General features: G+C 45.4%; 1 protein-coding gene across 1 annotated transcript; it reads left to right on the top strand.

Moving 5' to 3' along the window:
* Positions 1-1,002: 1,002 nt before the first annotated feature.
* On the top strand, positions 1,003-18,736 carry nol4la (nucleolar protein 4-like a; the record flags this gene model as incomplete). Its single annotated transcript, XM_079177388.1, has 11 exons — positions 1,003-1,341; positions 9,507-9,662; positions 11,352-11,463; positions 12,691-12,800; positions 15,096-15,237; positions 16,010-16,302; positions 16,418-16,603; positions 17,103-17,291; positions 17,420-17,536; positions 17,679-17,868; positions 18,519-18,736. The coding sequence occupies 11 exons, from the start codon at positions 1,003-1,005 to the stop codon at positions 18,734-18,736; spliced, it is 2,052 nt and encodes a 683-aa protein (XP_079033514.1).
* Between the last annotated feature and the right edge of the window lie 1,490 nt (positions 18,737-20,226).

Here is a 20,226-nt window from a genome sequence, read left to right as displayed (position 1 = left end):
TCTTTTGAAAATCATTTTTGTGTTTTTTAGAGGTTGTTTGCGTAATGACTGTATCTAACCCACTTTGTATTTATCTACACATCTTTGCCCGCCTGTATCTGCAAAAAAAGTGTTTCCTTTTTGAAAGGAAATTGTGAAATGTTTTCGAGCATATTCTTCAGATAGCAAATGTTTTCTGCCCCCACCCTCCCTCACCTTCCACGTCTCCAAATCGGACATTTTCTCTCTGCGTCTGGGCAACATCACGCTATTTGTAAACCGCTGGCTTTGCTGCAAATTAAGCCAGTCACCAGTGCAATGCAGATATGAGTGTGTTTTATTTACGGGATAGAAAGAGCCCACAGTGCAAACGCGATTCACATTCAAACAGGTGTGAGGAGCAGAAACAATCCCAGGTGGCTCATGCTGATCGGATATGTGGCCATAGGAGCACATTGTGTGCATCTCTGCGCTTTTTTTTAAGGGTTGAGCAACCCGCATCTGAGAATAGTGTTGGCTGTTGAAAAAGTAGGTCGATAGGAACTGAGAGCGACGTTTGTTTCCACGCTTTCGTCTGTGTTCTTTGTTGTTTAGCGAGGACAGTGGGTTTTTTTTCACATCCTACCATTTAGCGGAGAGCGTTTTACGCACAGGTGGGAGATACCCGCTCAGCGTACTGTAGGACAGCCCCCCTCTCTGCTCCTCAGCGGATGATGTGAGGAAGTGACATTTTTCACCGCTGCGGTTCGGGACAGCACTGCTCCGCTGCAAACAGGTGTGCTGCCGTCCGGGTCACTTTTGCTAGGAAACAACAGAGAGGCAGCGTCCCAAACCCGGAACCAAGCCTCCTTCACACGGGACAGTGGAGACCAGAGGAGGAGGATCAACCCGGTCAAGTCTTTATTAGCCTGGGCTGTTTGAACGGGTTCAGACAGAGAGAGCGAGAGAGAGAGAGAGAGAGAGAGAGAGAGAGCAAGAGAGCGAGAGAGAGGGAGAGAGCGAGAGAGGGAGAGAGAGAGAGAGATGGCAACGAAAAAGGCGTGCGTGGATGCGCCCAAAAGGAGCCGGAGTCCGGTCGTGTTGGAGGCGGAGATGTTCAGTGAATTTCAGGACTGGTGTCTCCGGACTTATGGAGACTCCGGTAAAACAAAGACCGTCACCCGGCGAAAATATAACAAAATCATGCAGACACTGTTGCAGAACGAGGAGTCGGATGGCGTTTACATCGACAACAGCCACATCAACGCCAAATTCAAATTCTGGGTGAAGTCTAAAGGATTTCAGGTCGGGACCAACGTGTTGGGAGAGCACAAGAAGGGAGCTCCGGGGAAACCCGTTCTATATGTCCCGGTCAAGACAACGGTAAAGTGTGTGTGTGTGTGTGTGTGTGTGTGTGTGTACGCGTGTGTGTGTTTGACAGGGAGATAACGTGCGTGTATACGCGCACAGATGTCCCATTCCCGCCTATAAGTTATCATTATTTCATGCTTGACACATGCACCTGTCACATGAAATAAAATGACAACTTATAATCTTTTGTCGTCCCGGCTCGCCCTCGTCTTTCTTGATAAAGCTTCACTTTGTCCACATCCCAACCAGAACAGCCCTGCTCTCATCCCTTGCTGCCATAGCAACGCCGGTGCCTTCTGGCAATTGCAATTGTAAAAGGTAGTATCGGCTATCATGCATACATTTCACCGGCGGGGTTGAAGTTCTGTCAGCGGCACGCTCCCGGGTGCCAAAGCGCGAGATAATTGACTATTGACAACATTTAGTTTGAACCGTGCTGTTCAGGTTCTCGTGCCGTCCGATGTGGTGATTCTGTGCGTGCGCGCGCGAGCGTGTGGATGCAACGGCATGTTCGTGGGTCGGGTAGCCTATGTCAGGGTACTCCGGTGTGTGATGGACTACAGGGCACTAACGTCGACTAAGATAATGTCTGATTCACCTTTCTGCTGATGTGCGCTCAGTAGGTTTGATTGTAAGCGATTCATCAAATGACACGCGCCCTCACTGTCCCATCTGAACCGAGCAAACCGAACTGTCTCGCGTGCGTCGGCAAGATTAGTTAGAGAGAACAAAGATGGGGTACCACTCAATGCTCAAATATCTGTCTTTTTCATAAAAATGTGACTGCGTGGCAGACAGCCTCAGTGTTTGCACCCCACTTCTCATTGTCCTGGGCAGGATGCGGATCGGCTCGTAGGCACTCGTTGCTCTGGCAACACCTGTGTAGTCCAGGATAGTCTGCCTCTGCCGCATTTTTTTATTGTACATTAAGACATTAAGCCACCATAAGCCCGTTTAAGACTGCGTTTGCAAAAGAAACATTTTAAAATGAATTCGATGGAGTGTGGTAGCTGTGCGTAATTGGTGACCACGTGAGGGGCTGTGGCGGAAACAAAAGGGTCTGATTGGGACTGATAGCGACGTACGCCCACAGTTGGTGCTCAGACTACTTCTACGTGTCTCTGGATGACGGGGTGAGATATTTATGCATTACTGGCGCTGCAGGTGTGTTTAGGGGTTAAATCACACATTCCTCTTTTAGATAAACATGAACATGGTGAACTGTCAGCAGTGCCCCATTAGCTCTCTTTGTGCATGCGCACACACACGCCATATCTCTGTATGGTGTTTGGGCCTGCTGTGCCAGAAAGGAGAGAACCACCATTTTAAATAAGCGTCTTCAGGGAATAATCTACCCCCCCCCCCCCCCCCCCCACCCACCCTGCTGGGACAAAGTCTCTCTGGACCTCACATGAGCAGAAACACATTTTCTGGTAACAAGTGTTGGCCCCGATTACACTGAATGCTTTGATTTAGGTTTGAATAGCACTGATCCCTCCACAGGTGTTATACCTGTGTGAATGTACAATTTAGATTAAGGCCAACTGGCTTTACAAAACTCCTCTAATCTCCACTCAATATTATGTTTCCCTCTGGGCAAGAGGGCAGGTGTGATCTGTCTCTGCAGGTGCAGGTGGGGCCTGTGTTGTTGATTAGCTTTTGTCTGCGGCTCTTGCCATTTCTTGTCTATAGTCTTATATGTCCTCTTGTCCAATATATATTCTAGCATCCCCCAGGTGAGCCTGTTTTCTCTGTGAGTGAGGCCCATCCGATATGAAATAGTTCTCTGAGGTCTGTTTAAAGGATGAGAAAAGTCGTGCAGAAAAAGTGTAGCTGACTGTTTATTGGAGAGGAGTGCACACACTTCCTAGCTATTATCATAAGGAAGGGTAAATCATCCCCCTGACTCAGCTCCACTTGAGAAATTCAAACAACAAACATCAGCCAACACAAGCTGATTCTAATGATGAGTCAGAGGCAACAAATCCACCTATTAAAATGCATTTGACTGTATTAGAAAGCAGAGTTTTTCATTCACTCTTCGTGGGCTTTATAAATAGGCCGTCCTGGGCCAGTGGAAAAGTGACACACGAGCAGACGCACAAACACACACACACACACGCTTACACGCACAATGGTCACTGGCTCCTCGTACGGCTGCAGGGCCGGGGGCGTGTCTCTGGAGCTCCAGCATTGGTAGCCCTGCTGCAGCTGCTCCCAGGGTGTGCCAAGTTTCTGTATGGGGGCAGGCATGGGGCTAAATGACAGGAGGCTGGGTGGGGGTAGGGATGACGGTGGCTGATGTGCAGACAGAGAAGGTCTCTTCTTCTGATGCATACAAGGCTGCTTCAGTGTGTGATGGGACAGAAAGGCAGGCCACAGTATAGCACACACTAGATGCCTTCCTTTTGAAGCCCGACACAGAATCGCCTTCTTTCTGTATTTTCTCTGTTCATCTCTGTCCTCCCAGCTCGTGCTGTCAGCACAACTCAGTGCCCAGAGAATCCAGCAGCCCTCAGTGTGGAGATGTTCCCTCGTTTAGCTCCCATTATGTCTTGATTAGAGGACGCCACAGAGGAGGAGGGGAACGGGACCAGAAGCAGACACAGAGATGTCTGAGCACACATACTTTCTCGAGACGAGGGGAGTCAGAGTGCAGCCACTTTTCAAAAGAGACGTTTAAACGCCCCGTGCGTTTCCTTTTTCGGCCGACATGAGCATTGTACTGACAATTTTGAAGTACTGCGAGCTGTTGCTTTTTGTTGCCATGCCAACTGAAATCTGTAAATATCTTTGTTCGTCGACACAACAAGGTTTGGTGGACATGCTCTCTCACACACACACACACACACACACACACACACACACACACACACACACACACACACACACACACACACACACACACACACACACACATGTACACAGACACACATGTACACAGACACACATGTACACATGTACACGTGTAACAGTTTAGAAACACTTCACATGATGTTCAAAAGTTAAAGTTTAAGCGTGCCTTGTGGAGGAGCTGCCAAATATGGATACATTCAACATCAGCGTGTGAAACGCTTTATATTTTAACTTGTTGGTCTAAAACATTTATTACAATCTATCAGACCAAAAACAAAATAGTGTCCTAAAGCTAAAACGATTAACAGTCGCTCGGAAAATTAATTGGCAACTATGGGCTGCAACTAGCAATTTATTATCCAGCTGTCAATTATTTTCTAATTTTAGTCTATAACATGTTAGAATACAGTGAACAAATGTCCATAACAGTTTGTCAAAGCTCAAGGTGATGCTTTCAGTCCAAAGATATTCAATATAACTATCATAGAAGACAAAAGATAACAGATATATTGACACGTTAAGAAGCCAGAAGCAGAGGAATTTATAAAAAGAAGAGCTCAAACTAATCAACTGTTTATCAAAATGGTCGCAGATTATTTTTTGTCAATCAACTCAAGAATAATAATAATAATAATAATAATAAGCATTCAGACATTCTTTTCAAGCCAAATTACAAAAATATTCCGGTTTCAGCTTCTCAAACGTGATGATTTGCTGCTGTCTTTGTTATATGATAGTGAAGTGAATATCTTTGAGGTTTGATCATAAAGGATGCCACCTCAATCTGGGAGGTTATAATGAACATTCTAGCAACAAAATTATTCATCGATTAATTGAGAAAATAATCAGCCTCAAAGTGACAGGACAGGATGAAACAGGATTGCCACAGAAAGAGGTTTTCTGAAAAGAGGATTTCATAATGCTATCAATTTACAAAATAAAGCTTTGCCTTGGGACGTCCTCTCCTCGTGTAGAAATCAGAAACCACTATTCCTAATCTGTGTCTTGGAAAATCGTCCCTAAATGTTTGTGCTTCGCCGTCAGACGGGAAGAGGAACATCATCATTATTATCTGATTAATTAGTCCACGTTTCCCCTGAGAGGCCCTCTTTTGTGGAAGGGCCACAGAGTCAAAAGAATACTGGCCCTATTATTCAAGAGCATTTGCATTTATGCTATTTTAAAATCTCCGGTGCTTTTGTCTCGTCCGTCTCTGGCAGCGCTTATTAGGGGCAACACATGGGCTCACACTCGTGGATTGAAATGGCAAATGCTCACCACCCCGAACAAGAATAGTTGTTCTAGCCACAGATGGATTGAGCAGAATTTGCATGTGAGTCAAACAGAGATTCATAAAGACTTTATGTCCATGTTGTGTTCAGACGTTATGCTACATTGACTTACTGTAAATGGGTGATAGAAACTGTACTGCACGTATGTGGTAGTTTGAGTGTGTGCTCGTACAAAGAGGGGGTCGCTGATCGCATGCTCTGTGTTTCCTCCCTTCAGCACCCTCTCTGTTGCCATGGAGAGACCGTTCTTTGCTTTCCCATAGGAGGAGAAATTAACACCATTTTTAACTGGCCCGGGGGCCTCCCCCCCTGTGTGGGAGATAGTCTGAGTTCTGCTCCACACACACACACACACACGCACACACACACACGCACACACACACACACACACACACACACACACACACACACACACACGCACACACACACACGCACAGACTCTTTAAGACGGCAATAATCTTCCTACCACACCGCTACTGTCATTTTTAATACCTTTGCCAGGCCAACATTTAACGAAGTGGGACAGTATGATAATAGCCTTAAAATGGACTCTGTGATGATGTATGTGCGAGTCATTTGCATACCATTTTGAGTCAGCGGCTGGAACGTCAACAGTGCTAGTCTGCCGGCGCTGGTGGGACCGTCTGTGTCTCCGGCTCTCTGGGATATTGTGGATGTCAGTCAGTCAAATAATGTTCATCATGGATGCAGCCCGGAGAGGAACACACACGCGCAAGCACATGCACACGCACACGTTCACACACACACGCACATGCACATGCACACGCTCACACACACACACACGCACAGGCACACACAGATATGGGCGTCGGACATGAGGGGTAGAGCACCTAATGTGGATTTAATGACAGCGCTTCATGGGTTTAGAAAAGAGAGGAGGATGACGAGGGTGAAAATAAAATAAATGGAAGGGGACGGGTTTTATTAAATATTTGGGGCACTTTGGAGGTAATAGTTTCTTTTATCTTAGTTTTCCTGTCATCTGAATCTTTATCTTGCACTTTGAGCACACACACACACACACACACACACACACACACACACACACACACACAGAAGAAACAAGGATTGTACCATTTACATGTCCATTAGCCGTCACAGAGGGGGAGATAGGGCTGTAAAAGATGACCTGTTGTCACATCGGCATTGAGATAATCTGAGTCATGAGTGGTGTTGACACAGCCATCTTTACTCCCTACTTGCCGAGTACACACAAACACACACACCCACACACACCCACCCACCCACACACACACACACACACACACACACACACACACACACACATATAGAAAGTACCTGAACACATTTCACTCCTGCTGCTGCAACTTAAGCTACTTATTGTGCAGCCACCCTACAAAATAAAACACCCTCCTCATTTTTTTGCTTGACTTTCAAAGTTAAAGCAAAATTTCTGCCTTTGACATTTTTGCACTCATTCACCCGTGAATTAAATTCCTTGTGTGGCGCATCTCTTCTATCTTTGCCGGCCTGTCTTTGTGACCCAGCTGCTTCCCGTGAACCTCCCCTCCTCCTCCATCACCTCCTCCTCCTGACCTGCCTGTGTGCAGGACTGCTCCTCTTTCCCCTCTCTGCTACAGTGTGTGTGTGTGTGTGTGTGTGTGTGCGTGTGTGTGTGACTGCCAGCGGGGGTGGGGGCAGCCGACTCAACCCCTCCAGTCTCCTAGCAACAGAGCGGTTTGGTGCGGGACGGGGAGAGAGCGAGCAGGGGATGGGGGCTGGTTGTACAGTGGCTGGGGAGAGCAAAGTCCTACGGGATTAGAAAGACGGAGAGAAGGAGAAGTAGGAGGTCGAGGAGTTTTGCGGTGTTGTTGGCGATTAGGGATGCTGACATGTCTCCTTTGCTCCATAAAAATGGCTCGCTGCTGAGGAGACCAAATATCTACAGCGCTGTTCAACAGCTGTTCTCCTCTGAGATGCTTCAGCTACAAGCTCTGCCCGGTAGACATGTGCTGCACTTAAACACACACCACGCTCACGAATGCACACACACACTCAAAGCATGTCGTGTTTTGAGGTGAATGTTTAACTCCCTGTTGACCTGTGTTTGGAAACTTAAGAGCTTATCGAAGCAGAGGAGTCCGTGCAGACCTTCAGGTGGATTTACAGTCAAAGAAATGCAGCTTTGCCTGCAAGTTTACTCACTATTTTGATAATCTATCAATCGTTTGAGTCGTTTCCCAACCAAAAATGTGAAACATTCCTTAGTTACAGCTTTTCTGTGGCTTTTCTCTGTTTTGCATCACTTTAAACTGAATATTTGTGTTTTTTTGACTGTCTGCCGCACTGAAAAGACATTTGAAGATGTCACCTTGGGCTCTAGGAAATTGTGAAGGGCACTTTATAGCCCGAACGATTCTCAAGAAAGAAATTGATAATGAAAATAATAGTTACAGCCTGACACAAAGCAGACGTCAGCAGAATTAACTAAGCTAACTAAGGTGTGACACCAGTGGGTGGCAATATAATGCATGTGTGTGTTGAGCACATTCCCAGCAGAATATCCGGCGTGTGTATGTCGGATATTCTGCTGGGGTAGAATTCAGTGGAGGATGCAGTAGCGATGTGGGTACACTGCACACCCCACAGTTGTATGAGATTATCTAAATCCAGCGTGAATGGACCTGACACCATTGTCCCAAGCAGCAGCAGCAGCAGCAGCAGCGGCGGCAGCAGTGGCGGCAGCAGCGGTGGTGGAGGTGGTGGTGGTGGTGATGATGTCACCGGGGGAATGATGATGATACCTCCAAGTGCGATAGATTACAGCTGTGATGATGGGGTGGAGGGTTGCTATCATTTCATTTATTATCATTACATTTAGCCCATGCTGACAGGGGAGAGTGGCTAGAAAGAACGAGGGAGCGAGGGCCGGATTAAAACAAACCCGCTCTGTGAGCTGGTTTTAGTTGCCATGGCAACGATCATTACCTCGCACTTGGGAGAGCAGGAGCAAGAAAGAGGAGGAGGAGGAAGGGGGGGGGGAGAAAGAAAGAGAGGAAGAAAGAAAGACGGGACGGAGAGGTATAGGGGATGAAGACATGGAGGAGAGTCGGGAGGGAGGACGCTGTCGGGTGAAAAAGGGAAAAAATTAAATGTCAATCCCAGGAAGTGTGCAGAAATGTCAAGGAGAGGAAGGGGAGAGAAGTGAGATTCCTCAATGCCGAGGGGACAACTTTTTGAACTCCGGACCCTCCTCTCACTCAAACAAGAAAAGATCACTCGACACCTAGAACCCAATCTCCAGAAAATGTCAGAGCTTGTCTTATATCTGCGTGGAAGAGGTGCACTAAAAAAAACAGCTGAATATCTTTTTTCCATCTTATGCTCGCTGGGACCCTTTAAAAACACCAGCAGGTGCATAATATTAAGATAAGATCTGGTGGAAAATGCAAAGTGTTTGTAAGGATCGAGGGTATGAGAGAGTTACTTGGAGAAAAAGATGGAGGCAGAAAGGAGAAGAAAAGCCCCATGTGGTGCTGCGGATGGAGGCTGTTGTCCTGGCGATCCCACTTCTATGGCGTGTCACATGACCCTTTGCCCAGCACACCTGCCCGAGAGAAATCAGTGGCAGTTTCTATGGTGACAGGGTCAGCAGTATGGGAGGCGGGATGCCTGCCAGAGGTTGTGGTAGGAGGGACTGTTAGTCTTGTACAGTGTCGGTGGTGTTATTTTTAAACATTGCAGAGACGAGGTGATGGCTGCCGACCCAGCCGGGCCGAGACTTCTCCAACCGAGAGAGACTTTCAAAGACAGAATGACTAGTGGACAAAACAAGACAGGTTGTTCCAGTGCTGGTTAGGACACCTTGTGCGGATCTGTAACCACCTGACCCATGACTCATGTGACTCAAAGATCCTGCACACATCACGTGGATGCAGGAAGCTCCATTTGCAGCTATAATACATGATATAAATGATACACACATGTCATCTCTGCAAGCCCGAGGCGGGACATTAAACTGAACTCCATTGTCTGTCTGTGTTTTAGTGCTCGGATGGGAATTCGGCCCAAGACAACTCCTCTCTGAAGCGTGTAGCTGTGGTGGAAGACTTCTTCGACATCATCTATGCCATGCATGTGGAGATGGGCGCCGACCCGGGAAGAGCACCCAAACATGCGGGCCAAAAGAAGACCTACAAAGCGGTGGGTAAATCCAACCACAGGTACCTGCAGGGTGCAGCTAACCCTGCTAGCACGGTTCACAGTAGCAAAGCAAAAGGAAAGATTGTCTGCACACTGACACTTGTAAACTCCCCCAAAAACATTTTTTTGTTGGACATTTTTGTTGATCTTTGCCAGAAAAACATCCATGTGAACATGGCTTTGAGCTAAATGCTAATGTCAGCAACATGCTCACAGTGACAATCAACGTTTTGATAGATATGTTTATGTTTTATAGATATGTCAGGAGGATTCACCCTCTGGGGACCATGAATGTTTGTACAAAATGTCATGATATTCCATCCAATAGTTGTATTTCATTCTGGACCAAGCCATAGCTATATTAGTCTGTTTGTTTGTTACTGATGCTGTTTGTCTGACAAAGACTTTGCATCAATAAAAAACAAGCGTTCAAATTACAGCGTGCAGACAACAGCTCCTTTTCCTTTGTGTGAAAAGTGTCCCGCAGCTGAAATTAGTTTAAAAAAAAATCCCAGTAGGATTATTTTATTATTATATTTGAAAGAAGTGGGCCTAAAGTCAGCGTTATTTCAGTGAGACAAACCTTCTGGTGCCTGGCTAAAGGCACGTTTAATTTAGACCTCAAAAGAAATATTTTTTCTTCTCGTCTGTGAAAGACAATAGGCTATATGTCTCAGCTCTGGCAACATAATGTATAACATCAAGAGTTACCAAAGGAACAAGTAACTACCAGAAAAACAAAGTACTTATGGTGCTCAAGAGTTTAATGGTGCCACGTGACTGATGTCTCGAGAACAAAGGCAGTCAGAAATATGAGTTTATGTTGCAAACGGAGGTGTGGTTTCTGGTGGTGGCCTGACAGAACTAGGGGCTTTGTATGCAGCTCTTGGTGCAGCATTGTGGGGGGGTTTTAGCAGGACTCTGGTACCCCCCCACCCCTCAGGATTGGAAAAAAAATAATCATAGAGCCTCTTCCTCTTGCCCTGTAGAGAGGTCCTGTCACGTCTCATAGAGTGTACCCTTTTGAGGAGGCAGCATCACTGGGGCAGGGCATAATATGGAACTGTCACTGTGGCCTTCTGGGAGGTGCACGCTCCTCTGGGTGGCCTTTCCCTCTCAGCTGCCTCAAGGGGCCGGGAGGGTAGGGGTGGGGCCATGAGGGTAGAGGTGGGGGGGGGGAGCGGCAAAGGGAACGGGGCGCTGTGGCAGTGGTGATGGCGGGCCGGTGGGGGTGGGCACCCCTGCTGCCTCTCCATGGTCACGTGAAGGTCGCATTTTACAGGGAAACGCCAGAGGGGGTGAAGAGGGGAGGGTGGCATAGCAGTGGAGACAAACAGAGAAGGAAGGCTGAGCATGAGAAAGAGGTGTAGATATGAGTCGACTGCACCTGAGAGAGCAGGAAGAGAAAGATGACTAACGCTGATTGTTTAGATTATCAAAGCAGAAATACGCACAGCTGGAATTAGGCCACTCGAAGGCACGGAAAAATGCCTAAAGGGAGGAATCCTCCTCATGCCACATCCAGATGACACATTATCACTGACCCCAAACTTTCACACATGCACAGCACAAAAAAAAAAGAACCAAATAAAACCGCTGCACACACAGTTTGAGTTCACAGCCTGAGCCATGACTGCTGCCATTTTTGTTGCTATAACCCAGTCTCCTCTGCTCGCTCCCCCGGCACAGATAGCAGAGACCTACGCCTTCCTGCCCAGAGAGGCGGTGACTCGGTTCCTAATGAGCTGTGGAGAGTGTCAGAAGAGGATGCACATCAACCCGAGCACTGCAGAGTTCAAAGGTAATGGCACACATCTGACCTGTGGAGGGCTCGCTAATTCTGGAGACATCATTAACTGATATGGTATTTTTGAGATCAACCTTTAAGAGCGTAAAGCTCAGATCCTTTGACATACTGACATGGAAAAGGGGTTAATTACAATGCTGCAATGCATGCTGGGATGGTAGAAACCAATCAGCCAGACGTTAACATTGTAGGATTTAAAAAAAATATTTTATCATAAGATTCATAGAAATGTTTATTTGGTTAATCACACAAGATAAAGGTGCGTTCTCTATTGTCCTGTCGCACACTAAATATGAGCTGATGTGATTTTAGGTATTTTTTTACGTGGAATAGTTTTGATATCGAACCTTCATTAATAAAACATATTGTGTTTATATCCATCACGGGCATGCTGTAACAAAGACCCAAGAGGACCACATCTCTGGGATTGTATCTACCCACTAAAATGATCACAGAGTCCCTCTAGTGGCCGGTGTGGAGACTGCAGACAGCTCTCAGTCACTTTGTTTGATGTCGGATGAGCAGACTGCTGCTTGGATTTCAACCCTTTGCACTCTAGTTATAGTTATCATAGAGCAGAGCTTTCATCCTGTGGGTCATAGCTAACTATTGTACATTATACACATATTCCAGGATCAGTGTGACTTATGCTTTCCGAGGATTTATTTTCTCTGATGCTCATCACATATTAACATCCATATACCCGTTTTTGAAATCATAGAGAAAAGATGCTTCTTATAACTCCAGAACTTGTCTGACAATAATCACATTTTTGAGTTTCCTTCAGTATCAAAATAATCCAATAATAGTTGTATGTATATCCATCCGTACATTTCAAACAGGACCTACATGGTAACAGCTAATTTGGCAAACATTCATTTGTACCAATTTAAAGTATGGGGGTGATTTTAGTTTTAATAAATGTAGTGGAGTAAGTACAATATTTATCTATCAACTGTAGAGGATTAGAAATATAAAGTAGCATGAAAAGGTAATTCTCAAGTAAAGTACCTCAAAATTGGAATTGAACAAAGTATTGGAATAAATGTTGGCTACTTAGTTACTTTCCACAGATCCAACGTCCAGAACATTTTAGATTTACTGAGGACTGGTTCTAACTTGATTCATCGTCCTGCATCTATGTTTTTTAGATATCAAATGATCCAAAAAGTTTGATTCTATTTATTGTAATTTGTGTGTTTTTTTACTCTCTATTGTCAGAAAATGACAGACCCACCTCGCTGGTCCCGGACCTCATTGATTACAACATGCCTCTCACTGCCACCTACCTGAAACAAATGAAGCTGCAATGCATGACAGCCACTGAAAGAGTAAGTTCCTTTATTCTGCAAAAGGGCACAGATACATGTGTCCTGATGGATTGATTAGAAAATCAATCACTGTTAACATCTCCTTTTCACCATGTTTGTATTTGTATTGATTTGCACAAATCCTCGTGGTTAATGTTCTCTTTAGTCTCATGGAGGCTGTGGGGAGAAACACTTAGTGCAGGCAGAATAAGACATCCTTCCTCTAAACTTTTAAGTCAATATTAAACATTCAAAGCAGTCGTCCTGCTGGGGGGGGGGGGAGGAGCTCAGTGGGAAATAAGGATTAGTAAATCATCTGCATGACGTCATGTGTGAGACCACTCCCATGTGTGGCTGTGACAGAAACACTCAGAAACCACTGTCACTAAAGTGCAGAGAGCGCTGCTTGATGATGATAATGTAGAACCTCACTCGCGCATAATTAGGATTATCCGGAACAATGACCCAGACTGTGATTTGCGGGTGAGTACAAATTAACAAATGCTCAGAGTGTTGGTCACATCTGTGTGCAGACTGAGAATGATCAGGGGCAATAATTCAACAATTAACCATCACAGAGGGTTATCTCAAGTGTTGTAGGAGACTTGTAGTGATTTGTTCCATATCTCTTCAGAGAACAGTTCAAAGCAGCAGTTGGTTTAAAATGCAGCAGGTTTGTTCTGTTGACAAAAGCAGATCAGTAGAGAATTTCAGACTTTGTAGCTCGTGTGCTGCCAACTGTTTGCATGTTGTTTTGCAGAACTTCGGTGATCGTTAAAGTACAACTCCGCCTTTCTCTTTGACATATGGTAAAGAAACAAATGACATATGGTGACAAAAACATGCCTCATATTTGTTTTCTATCCTTTTCAACCTAACACTCTCACTGTTACATAACTCAGTATGACCATTTAGATTAGATACACGCATAGCAACAGAATCACCACTGAAATAAGCTCTGCAACATCAGAAACAGAGGTACCAATCAAAATATAATCTCCAGATTGCTTGTTCTGTCCATACAATATTATTATACTTTCAGTTGCATCCACTTCTTATTTTTTCATTTTTCCTACCAACGTCTAGTAAGTTTATTCTATAAGTCAATTCTTTGCTAACTCTTTTTGATAATGAACCCTTTCAGAAGTAAATCCCCAGACTTCATGAATTATATACTTTCCTAAAGCATAGACATTAATGATGCTTGAAACGACGCAATTAAAGACTCCCTCTCGTGTCTCTGTCTCTCTCCCTTTAATGCTACATTGCTCACTTGGTACCTAATGGAGTTGTCACAGAGCATTTTGGTCCTCCTCAAAACCTTCACAGAGGAACAGATGCATGTTCCAAAGAGTTGAGTGCTATTTGTGCGCTTGTGTGGCAGGAATGAGACGGCGAGATGATATTTCCGCTCTGTTCTGATCACACGGTCGTAGCTTTGCTCCCCTTTCTGCCAGCTGAGAGACGAGAGGTCACTCATTTGTGTCAGCATGATGTAAACTGGCTGCTTGTTGCTCTAAAATGTGCTCATGGCTGTTAGCAGGTATATATTTTCTGTAGTTTGGAGCCAAAGCTTTTGAATAGTTTGTGAGATTATTCCACTGTCCTTTGCTAATCCTTACCCTCATGGTTTACTCATATTTGTGTTACGCTACAACAAGCATCCTTAGGGTCTCTATGTAACAGAGTTAAAAATAGCAGCGCTCCAAGAAACATAACAGGGAGCCTCCTGCATTTCTTTCTGAGCCAGACTTTGGCACATTCTACTAAGATTTAAATCAACAAAACGTCACGAATGGTTTGTACATTGAAAGCATTATTGGTCGTGTTTCTTCCTCCTGAAGCTGTTGCGATGCAGAGATGGGGGACTAGATTCACGGTCTAAATGTAAAGCTCAGCTGAAGCTGATCATCCCTATGACGTAGCTCAGTGGAAGCATAAAGAGGGAATTTCATGCTAAAAACACAGGAATGTATCCACTTGATTTGTGCTTTAAAATGCTTTTATTTCACAGAACAAAGACTGTGGATTTTGTCCCCCATCAACAATATTAACATATTGAAGGGATTTCTTTTCTGGCTTGTATGGACAGCAGGATCAATTGCACCGATAGTAAACCGCCGGTATTGCTTTAGAATAAACTAAAAGTGTGAACCTAAGATGCAAAAAGACACAGTGAAAGTTTCTTCTTCTTCTTCTTCTCCGTCTTTTTATCTCTACGGGACAAATGGGAATCTTAACGATATTTCTCCTGACACTCGGGTTCACATCCAGGTTTCCCTCCTCGTCTCACAGTCTCTGCCTTTCTACCCTCAGGATGACAGTTCGGTGAGCAGCGAGGACATGAACGGCGTTGAGCCGACCTGGGTCGCAGCTGAGCCGCCACCAGTGCCTGAGCCCAGTCCACCTAACGGAGAGAGAGTCAGCAACCCAGCAGCCCTCATTAAAGAAGAGGATGGTAAAACATCGCTAACTGTAGACATCTTGCACTGGTTGTTACTGGTTTGATGTGTTTTTATCTGTTTCTGCTTCTTTTTAGTTGTATTTACATCTGGAATCTAAATGTTTATGCTCTATATGCAAAGGGTACAGATTGAGGATACACAGGAAACAGCTTGCCTTGTTCTTAGTGGACTAATCCACATAAATCCACTCTTACAGGGGGTGGGACACCACCGCATCCCCAATCCATTGTGCACACCTCTCTCTCAGAGTACAAGGCTTAGAGAAGTAGGACAAAGGCCAACATTAACCTTTACAGATCAGGCACCACTATAGAAAAAACATTGAAATATAGAACGACTCTTGTGAACATAGGTGTGCATGTGACGCATGTAGAAATCATCACAATAAAATCAGTACGTGGCCATAATGTGGGTTGAAAAGCTGTAATTTGCACTCACCAGGAAGTGAAGGCTCCCTTCCCCCATCAGCCCCTCCTCATCCGCATTTCTTTCTCTCTTCGCTGTTAGAACTCAGAAGAATCCCCTCTTCTCCCCTAACTTTTATTTATCTTGACAGTTGACCCCGATACCCACTTCCCTAACAGTTTCAGAAACCACAACATGAGGCAGGAAGTCCCATCCCCCTGTAGTCACACACCCACTCTGTTGTTATCCAAGACAAAAATAGTGCCTATTGTAGTAAACAAACCCACATGAATGCAAAATGATGACAAGCATCCGCACAGCTCATCTCTGTATATCTTCTGCTGCCTCCCCTTCTGCCAGATGACGTCTCCTCGGAGAGCGGCAGTGCCAACGGGCTGCCGGCCCTGACCTCCCCTGAGGCGCTGGCTGTGGGTGGGAACCCCCCAGATGGTGGGGCCCCTTACGGGGAGGTGACAGAGAACGGGCTGAGCGCTCCCCTGGACTTCAGCACCACCTCGCCCTCGTCCACATCTGAGGATCAGCAGCCGGTCAATCTGAGCGACAGACTGCTGCCGGCGGGGAGCTCGCCACCAAACTCTTACCCCGCGGACCCCAACAGGAAGTACCCCATCAAAACAGAGTACACCAACAAGGTAAGAACAGAAACTTGACTTCATCTTTCTCGTGAGGAGTCAACTTGAGAAAGCGCAGCTCGTGAGTCTGTATAATCTCTAATGATATTTCTGGTGTATTTCTGTGTGTTTTCAGTCCCCTCCTTACAGCTCAGGGAGCTATGACTCTGTGAAAACTGAACTGAGCATGAGCGCTGAGGACTTGACCTCTGGTCGGGCACAGATGATTGACGATGACGATGACGATCATGACGACCACGATGACAGCGACAAGATCAATGACGCCGAGGGTATGGACCCTGAGCGACTCAAAGCCTTCAATGTAAGTAACCGGTCTAAATGGTGAGAATGCAAATCAGTCCTATTGAATATCACCCAGCCTTGCTGAACTGTTGTTATTATGCGTATATTGTACTTTAAAATATTTTAAAAATCTCATATCCTGACTTCATATAGGCACATACTCAATGCTGCCTATTTATTCTGTGAAAAACACCATCAGTGCATTTCTGAGTCTAATGGAAACGAATACAGTCGAGTTGCAGAAATGCAGCCATGAGTGAATAAGCAAACACTCGAATTATTGTCCTGAATATGAGCAATGATTCAATTTCCACTGCTCCTGTTTTCATCACCTCCCCCTCCCTCTTTATCCTCTCTTCCTCCACTCTACCTCTGTTGCTCCCCCATCCCCTGCCTTCCCTTTCCTCTCTTTTGTTTTCGACTCTCACACCCCTCTCTCTCTCCACCCGGCTCCCCCGCTCCATTTTTCTGCTCTATATCCCCTCTCACCCCTCCCCCACTCTCTCTGTCTCTGTCAGATGTTTGTGCGTCTGTTCGTGGATGAGAATCTGGACCGCATGGTGCCCATCTCCAAACAGCCCAAGGAGAAGATCCAAGCCATCATCGAGTCCTGTAGCCGCCAGTTCCCAGAGTTTCAGGAGCGCTCCCGCAAGCGCATCCGCACCTACCTCAAATCTTGCCGCCGTATGAAAAAGGGTGGTTTTGAGGTACAAAGGGCCTCCAGCTAAAATGTATTAATTAATCGGTATTAATCCAACATGCAATCATGAATCCCAATAAATCCAGTGTTTCACATTTCATAACATGCATAAACCTTGCTGATCCCTTCTGGCAGATACGACCAACACCTCCTCACCTCACCTCTGCCATGGCTGAGAACATCCTCGCTGCTGCCTGTGAGAACGAAACCCGAAACGCTGCCAAGAGGATGCGGCTCGATGTCTACCAAGCGGTAAATGTCTTGGCAGTTGGTGTTTCTGAATTTGCCCAGCAGGGATTTTGGGAATGTGCTGGCTATGCATCATTAACGGCAAACTGCACAACACAAACTACAATATCCTCCCCCAAAACTGAAAACATTTAATTTCTCACAGGATGAACCTGCCTCTGTTGAGAAGACCAACTCGAGGGACCCGGCCTCTGTGGCCCCGTCAGGGTTCACCATCTCCAGCGCAGCTTTTGCCCAAGACCAGCTCTACACCAACGGAGGCCTCAACTACAACCTGCGGGGATACGGGACAGTCGGCAGCAACCAGCAGAACTCTGGTGCTGCACACACCAACGGTGAGGAGCTTGAAGAAGAATTGTTAATGCTGTGTATTTAGAAGGAAAAGATATTTCTCCGCATTGCTCTTTTTAATAAAGGGTTGGTTCATACAACTTACAACAACGCAAACATATTTTCTAATTTAAGTCTCCACCTCAGAGATTCCAATTTGATATGATTGCTGCCTTCAAATGTAACCCGAGAGCTCGTGGTTACCACACGGGAAGTCACAATATGCTCGGCGTTCAAGTGTTTAAGTCGTGAGAACACCGCTGCTAGGCAAGGGCAACATGGACGCCAAAAGCCACCAAGGATCACAATTTAACAAGCTAGTGAGTGGGTAATGCTATGGAATATCGACATTTTCCTCAGACGAATATAATTATGAATAAAACTTTATACGACTAAAATTACAATATATCAATCACCATCCAAAGTCAGCGTGCACGAGTCTCCTTTTCTTTGAGATATTGAGCTCCTCGTTGATGCATCTCTGAAATACTAGTTTGTTGTGCTACATTCAGGGTATTTAGTCTTAACATAGTTTGATACCTCGACATAATGAACTTTCTCAGGTTTCCTGGCCCTTTTTTCATGTCATGTGGTGTACCTCCTATATTTCATGTTTTTAAAAAAAAATCTTTAACCATCACAATTGTGTCTGCAGGTCCCACAGATCTGAGTATGAAGTCAGTCGGCCCAAACTCCACCTCCTCCAGCTCCAACAGTCACGGTCAGGGAGGCGGCGGCGGTGGAGCTTCGGCTCAACTCAGCCCTCCGGAGGTCACGGCGGTGAGGCAGCTCATCGCAGGATACCGGGAGTCCGCAGCCTTCCTGCTCCGCTCAGCGGACGAGCTGGAGAACCTGATCCTGCAGCAGAACTGAGTCCGAGCCAAACCTTCTCACAGCCTGTCCATCTCTGTCGCCCTCGGTCACACATCTCTGGGCAGACGTTCATACAAAGACACAAATGTATACGAGTGATGCTGCAGCGCACAGTGGGTCCAGTAGGTACGGTACCTTTACTTATTCCCACGTGTTTATGTGTTTGGACGGGCCAGAACATATCACAGGCTGACAAATGTTTATTTATGCATTTGGTTCACTTTGACCTTAGTGCCCTGTTATCTGTAGCCATTCATCCCATTCACTTCATTTTAAACCCTTCAACCTCCATTCGTCTCAGGAAGCGATGATCTATGTGAAAGAGTTATCTTCATTGGTGCACAGGGGAGAACCAGAACCTTAAATTAGCTGTGACCATGATGCCACATTGGCTCGTTTATGCAGATGTTTGGCCAAATTATAAGTTAAATGGCAGCGATTTAGTATCGTTACCTTGTTTCTATTGTTACACAAATATAAAACATGCTGAACAGTGGCATGGTCTGATTGGGTCGTCTGAATCGAGTCATTTCTCAACGATAATTCTCTCCAAATTCACTTCTGTCTCATGGCAAGTTTGGCGTATTGCTTTCTGAAAGTCTGCAGATAAATAGCTGCTAAATCCACTGACCTCAACAGCTACTAAAGGATGTGCTGACTTAAATATACGCAAAAAAGCAAAGAAACAGGACAGTATTCGACAGTTTTGACCTGAAAAGTTCGACCAACAGATCCGTCAAAGCTCTACCTCGGTCCTGCTCTGGTGGAGTGGTTTCCAGAATCTTAGACATGATGGTCACTAAGAGAGAAATGACTCATTACCCAACGTGACTTTATTAATATATTATGAATATTTCTATCACGGGCAACTTCTCATTACTTAAAAACGAAAGGAGGCTTTTACGAAGCCAGGGTATGCAAATTGAGGTCACAGACACCTGTCAGGGAAAAAAAGGAGATTAATATATTGTTTAGACTCTTGGTTTATAACCAGTGCTTCTGGAAAAGAGGAGAATGGTGCAATATTGAAGATAATCAGTAATGGTGTGCTTACTGAAATGACTCTCAGACTTGCTGAAGCGTTTTAAGACAAAAAGACAGAGAACTTTACCACAATCTCCTCTCGCTGTAACTGTCAACTTATAAAAAAAGAAGAAACGATATCCCATGCAGCATTGTAGCTAATTTCAATGTTGTTTGTTGTGAATACCGATCTTAATCGCGAACCTCATAACTGAGGCACTTTCATGTATTGGGATCAGTCATCCGTAGTGGTAAACAGAAATGGGACCTGGCAGAAAAATGAGACTTAATGTTGCACGTCTTCTTTTTCTTTTTTACTTCAAAGTGATTTTTGGGGTCTTTTTGTGAAGGAATCGTCCTGTGCGTATTTTGTAAGTTAAAAAGGAGCATATTGAGCTCACATGCATCGGTGTAACCCTAACATCCATGTGGCTTTACTGGATGTATAGTGTGAGTGTGTGTGGGCT

The sequence above is a fragment of the Pholis gunnellus genome (genome assembly GCF_910591455.1).
Source record: "Pholis gunnellus genome assembly, chromosome: 2".
Classification (NCBI taxonomy): Eukaryota; Metazoa; Chordata; class Actinopteri; order Perciformes; family Pholidae; genus Pholis; species Pholis gunnellus.
This window is presented reverse-complemented; position numbering and strand designations above follow the sequence as displayed.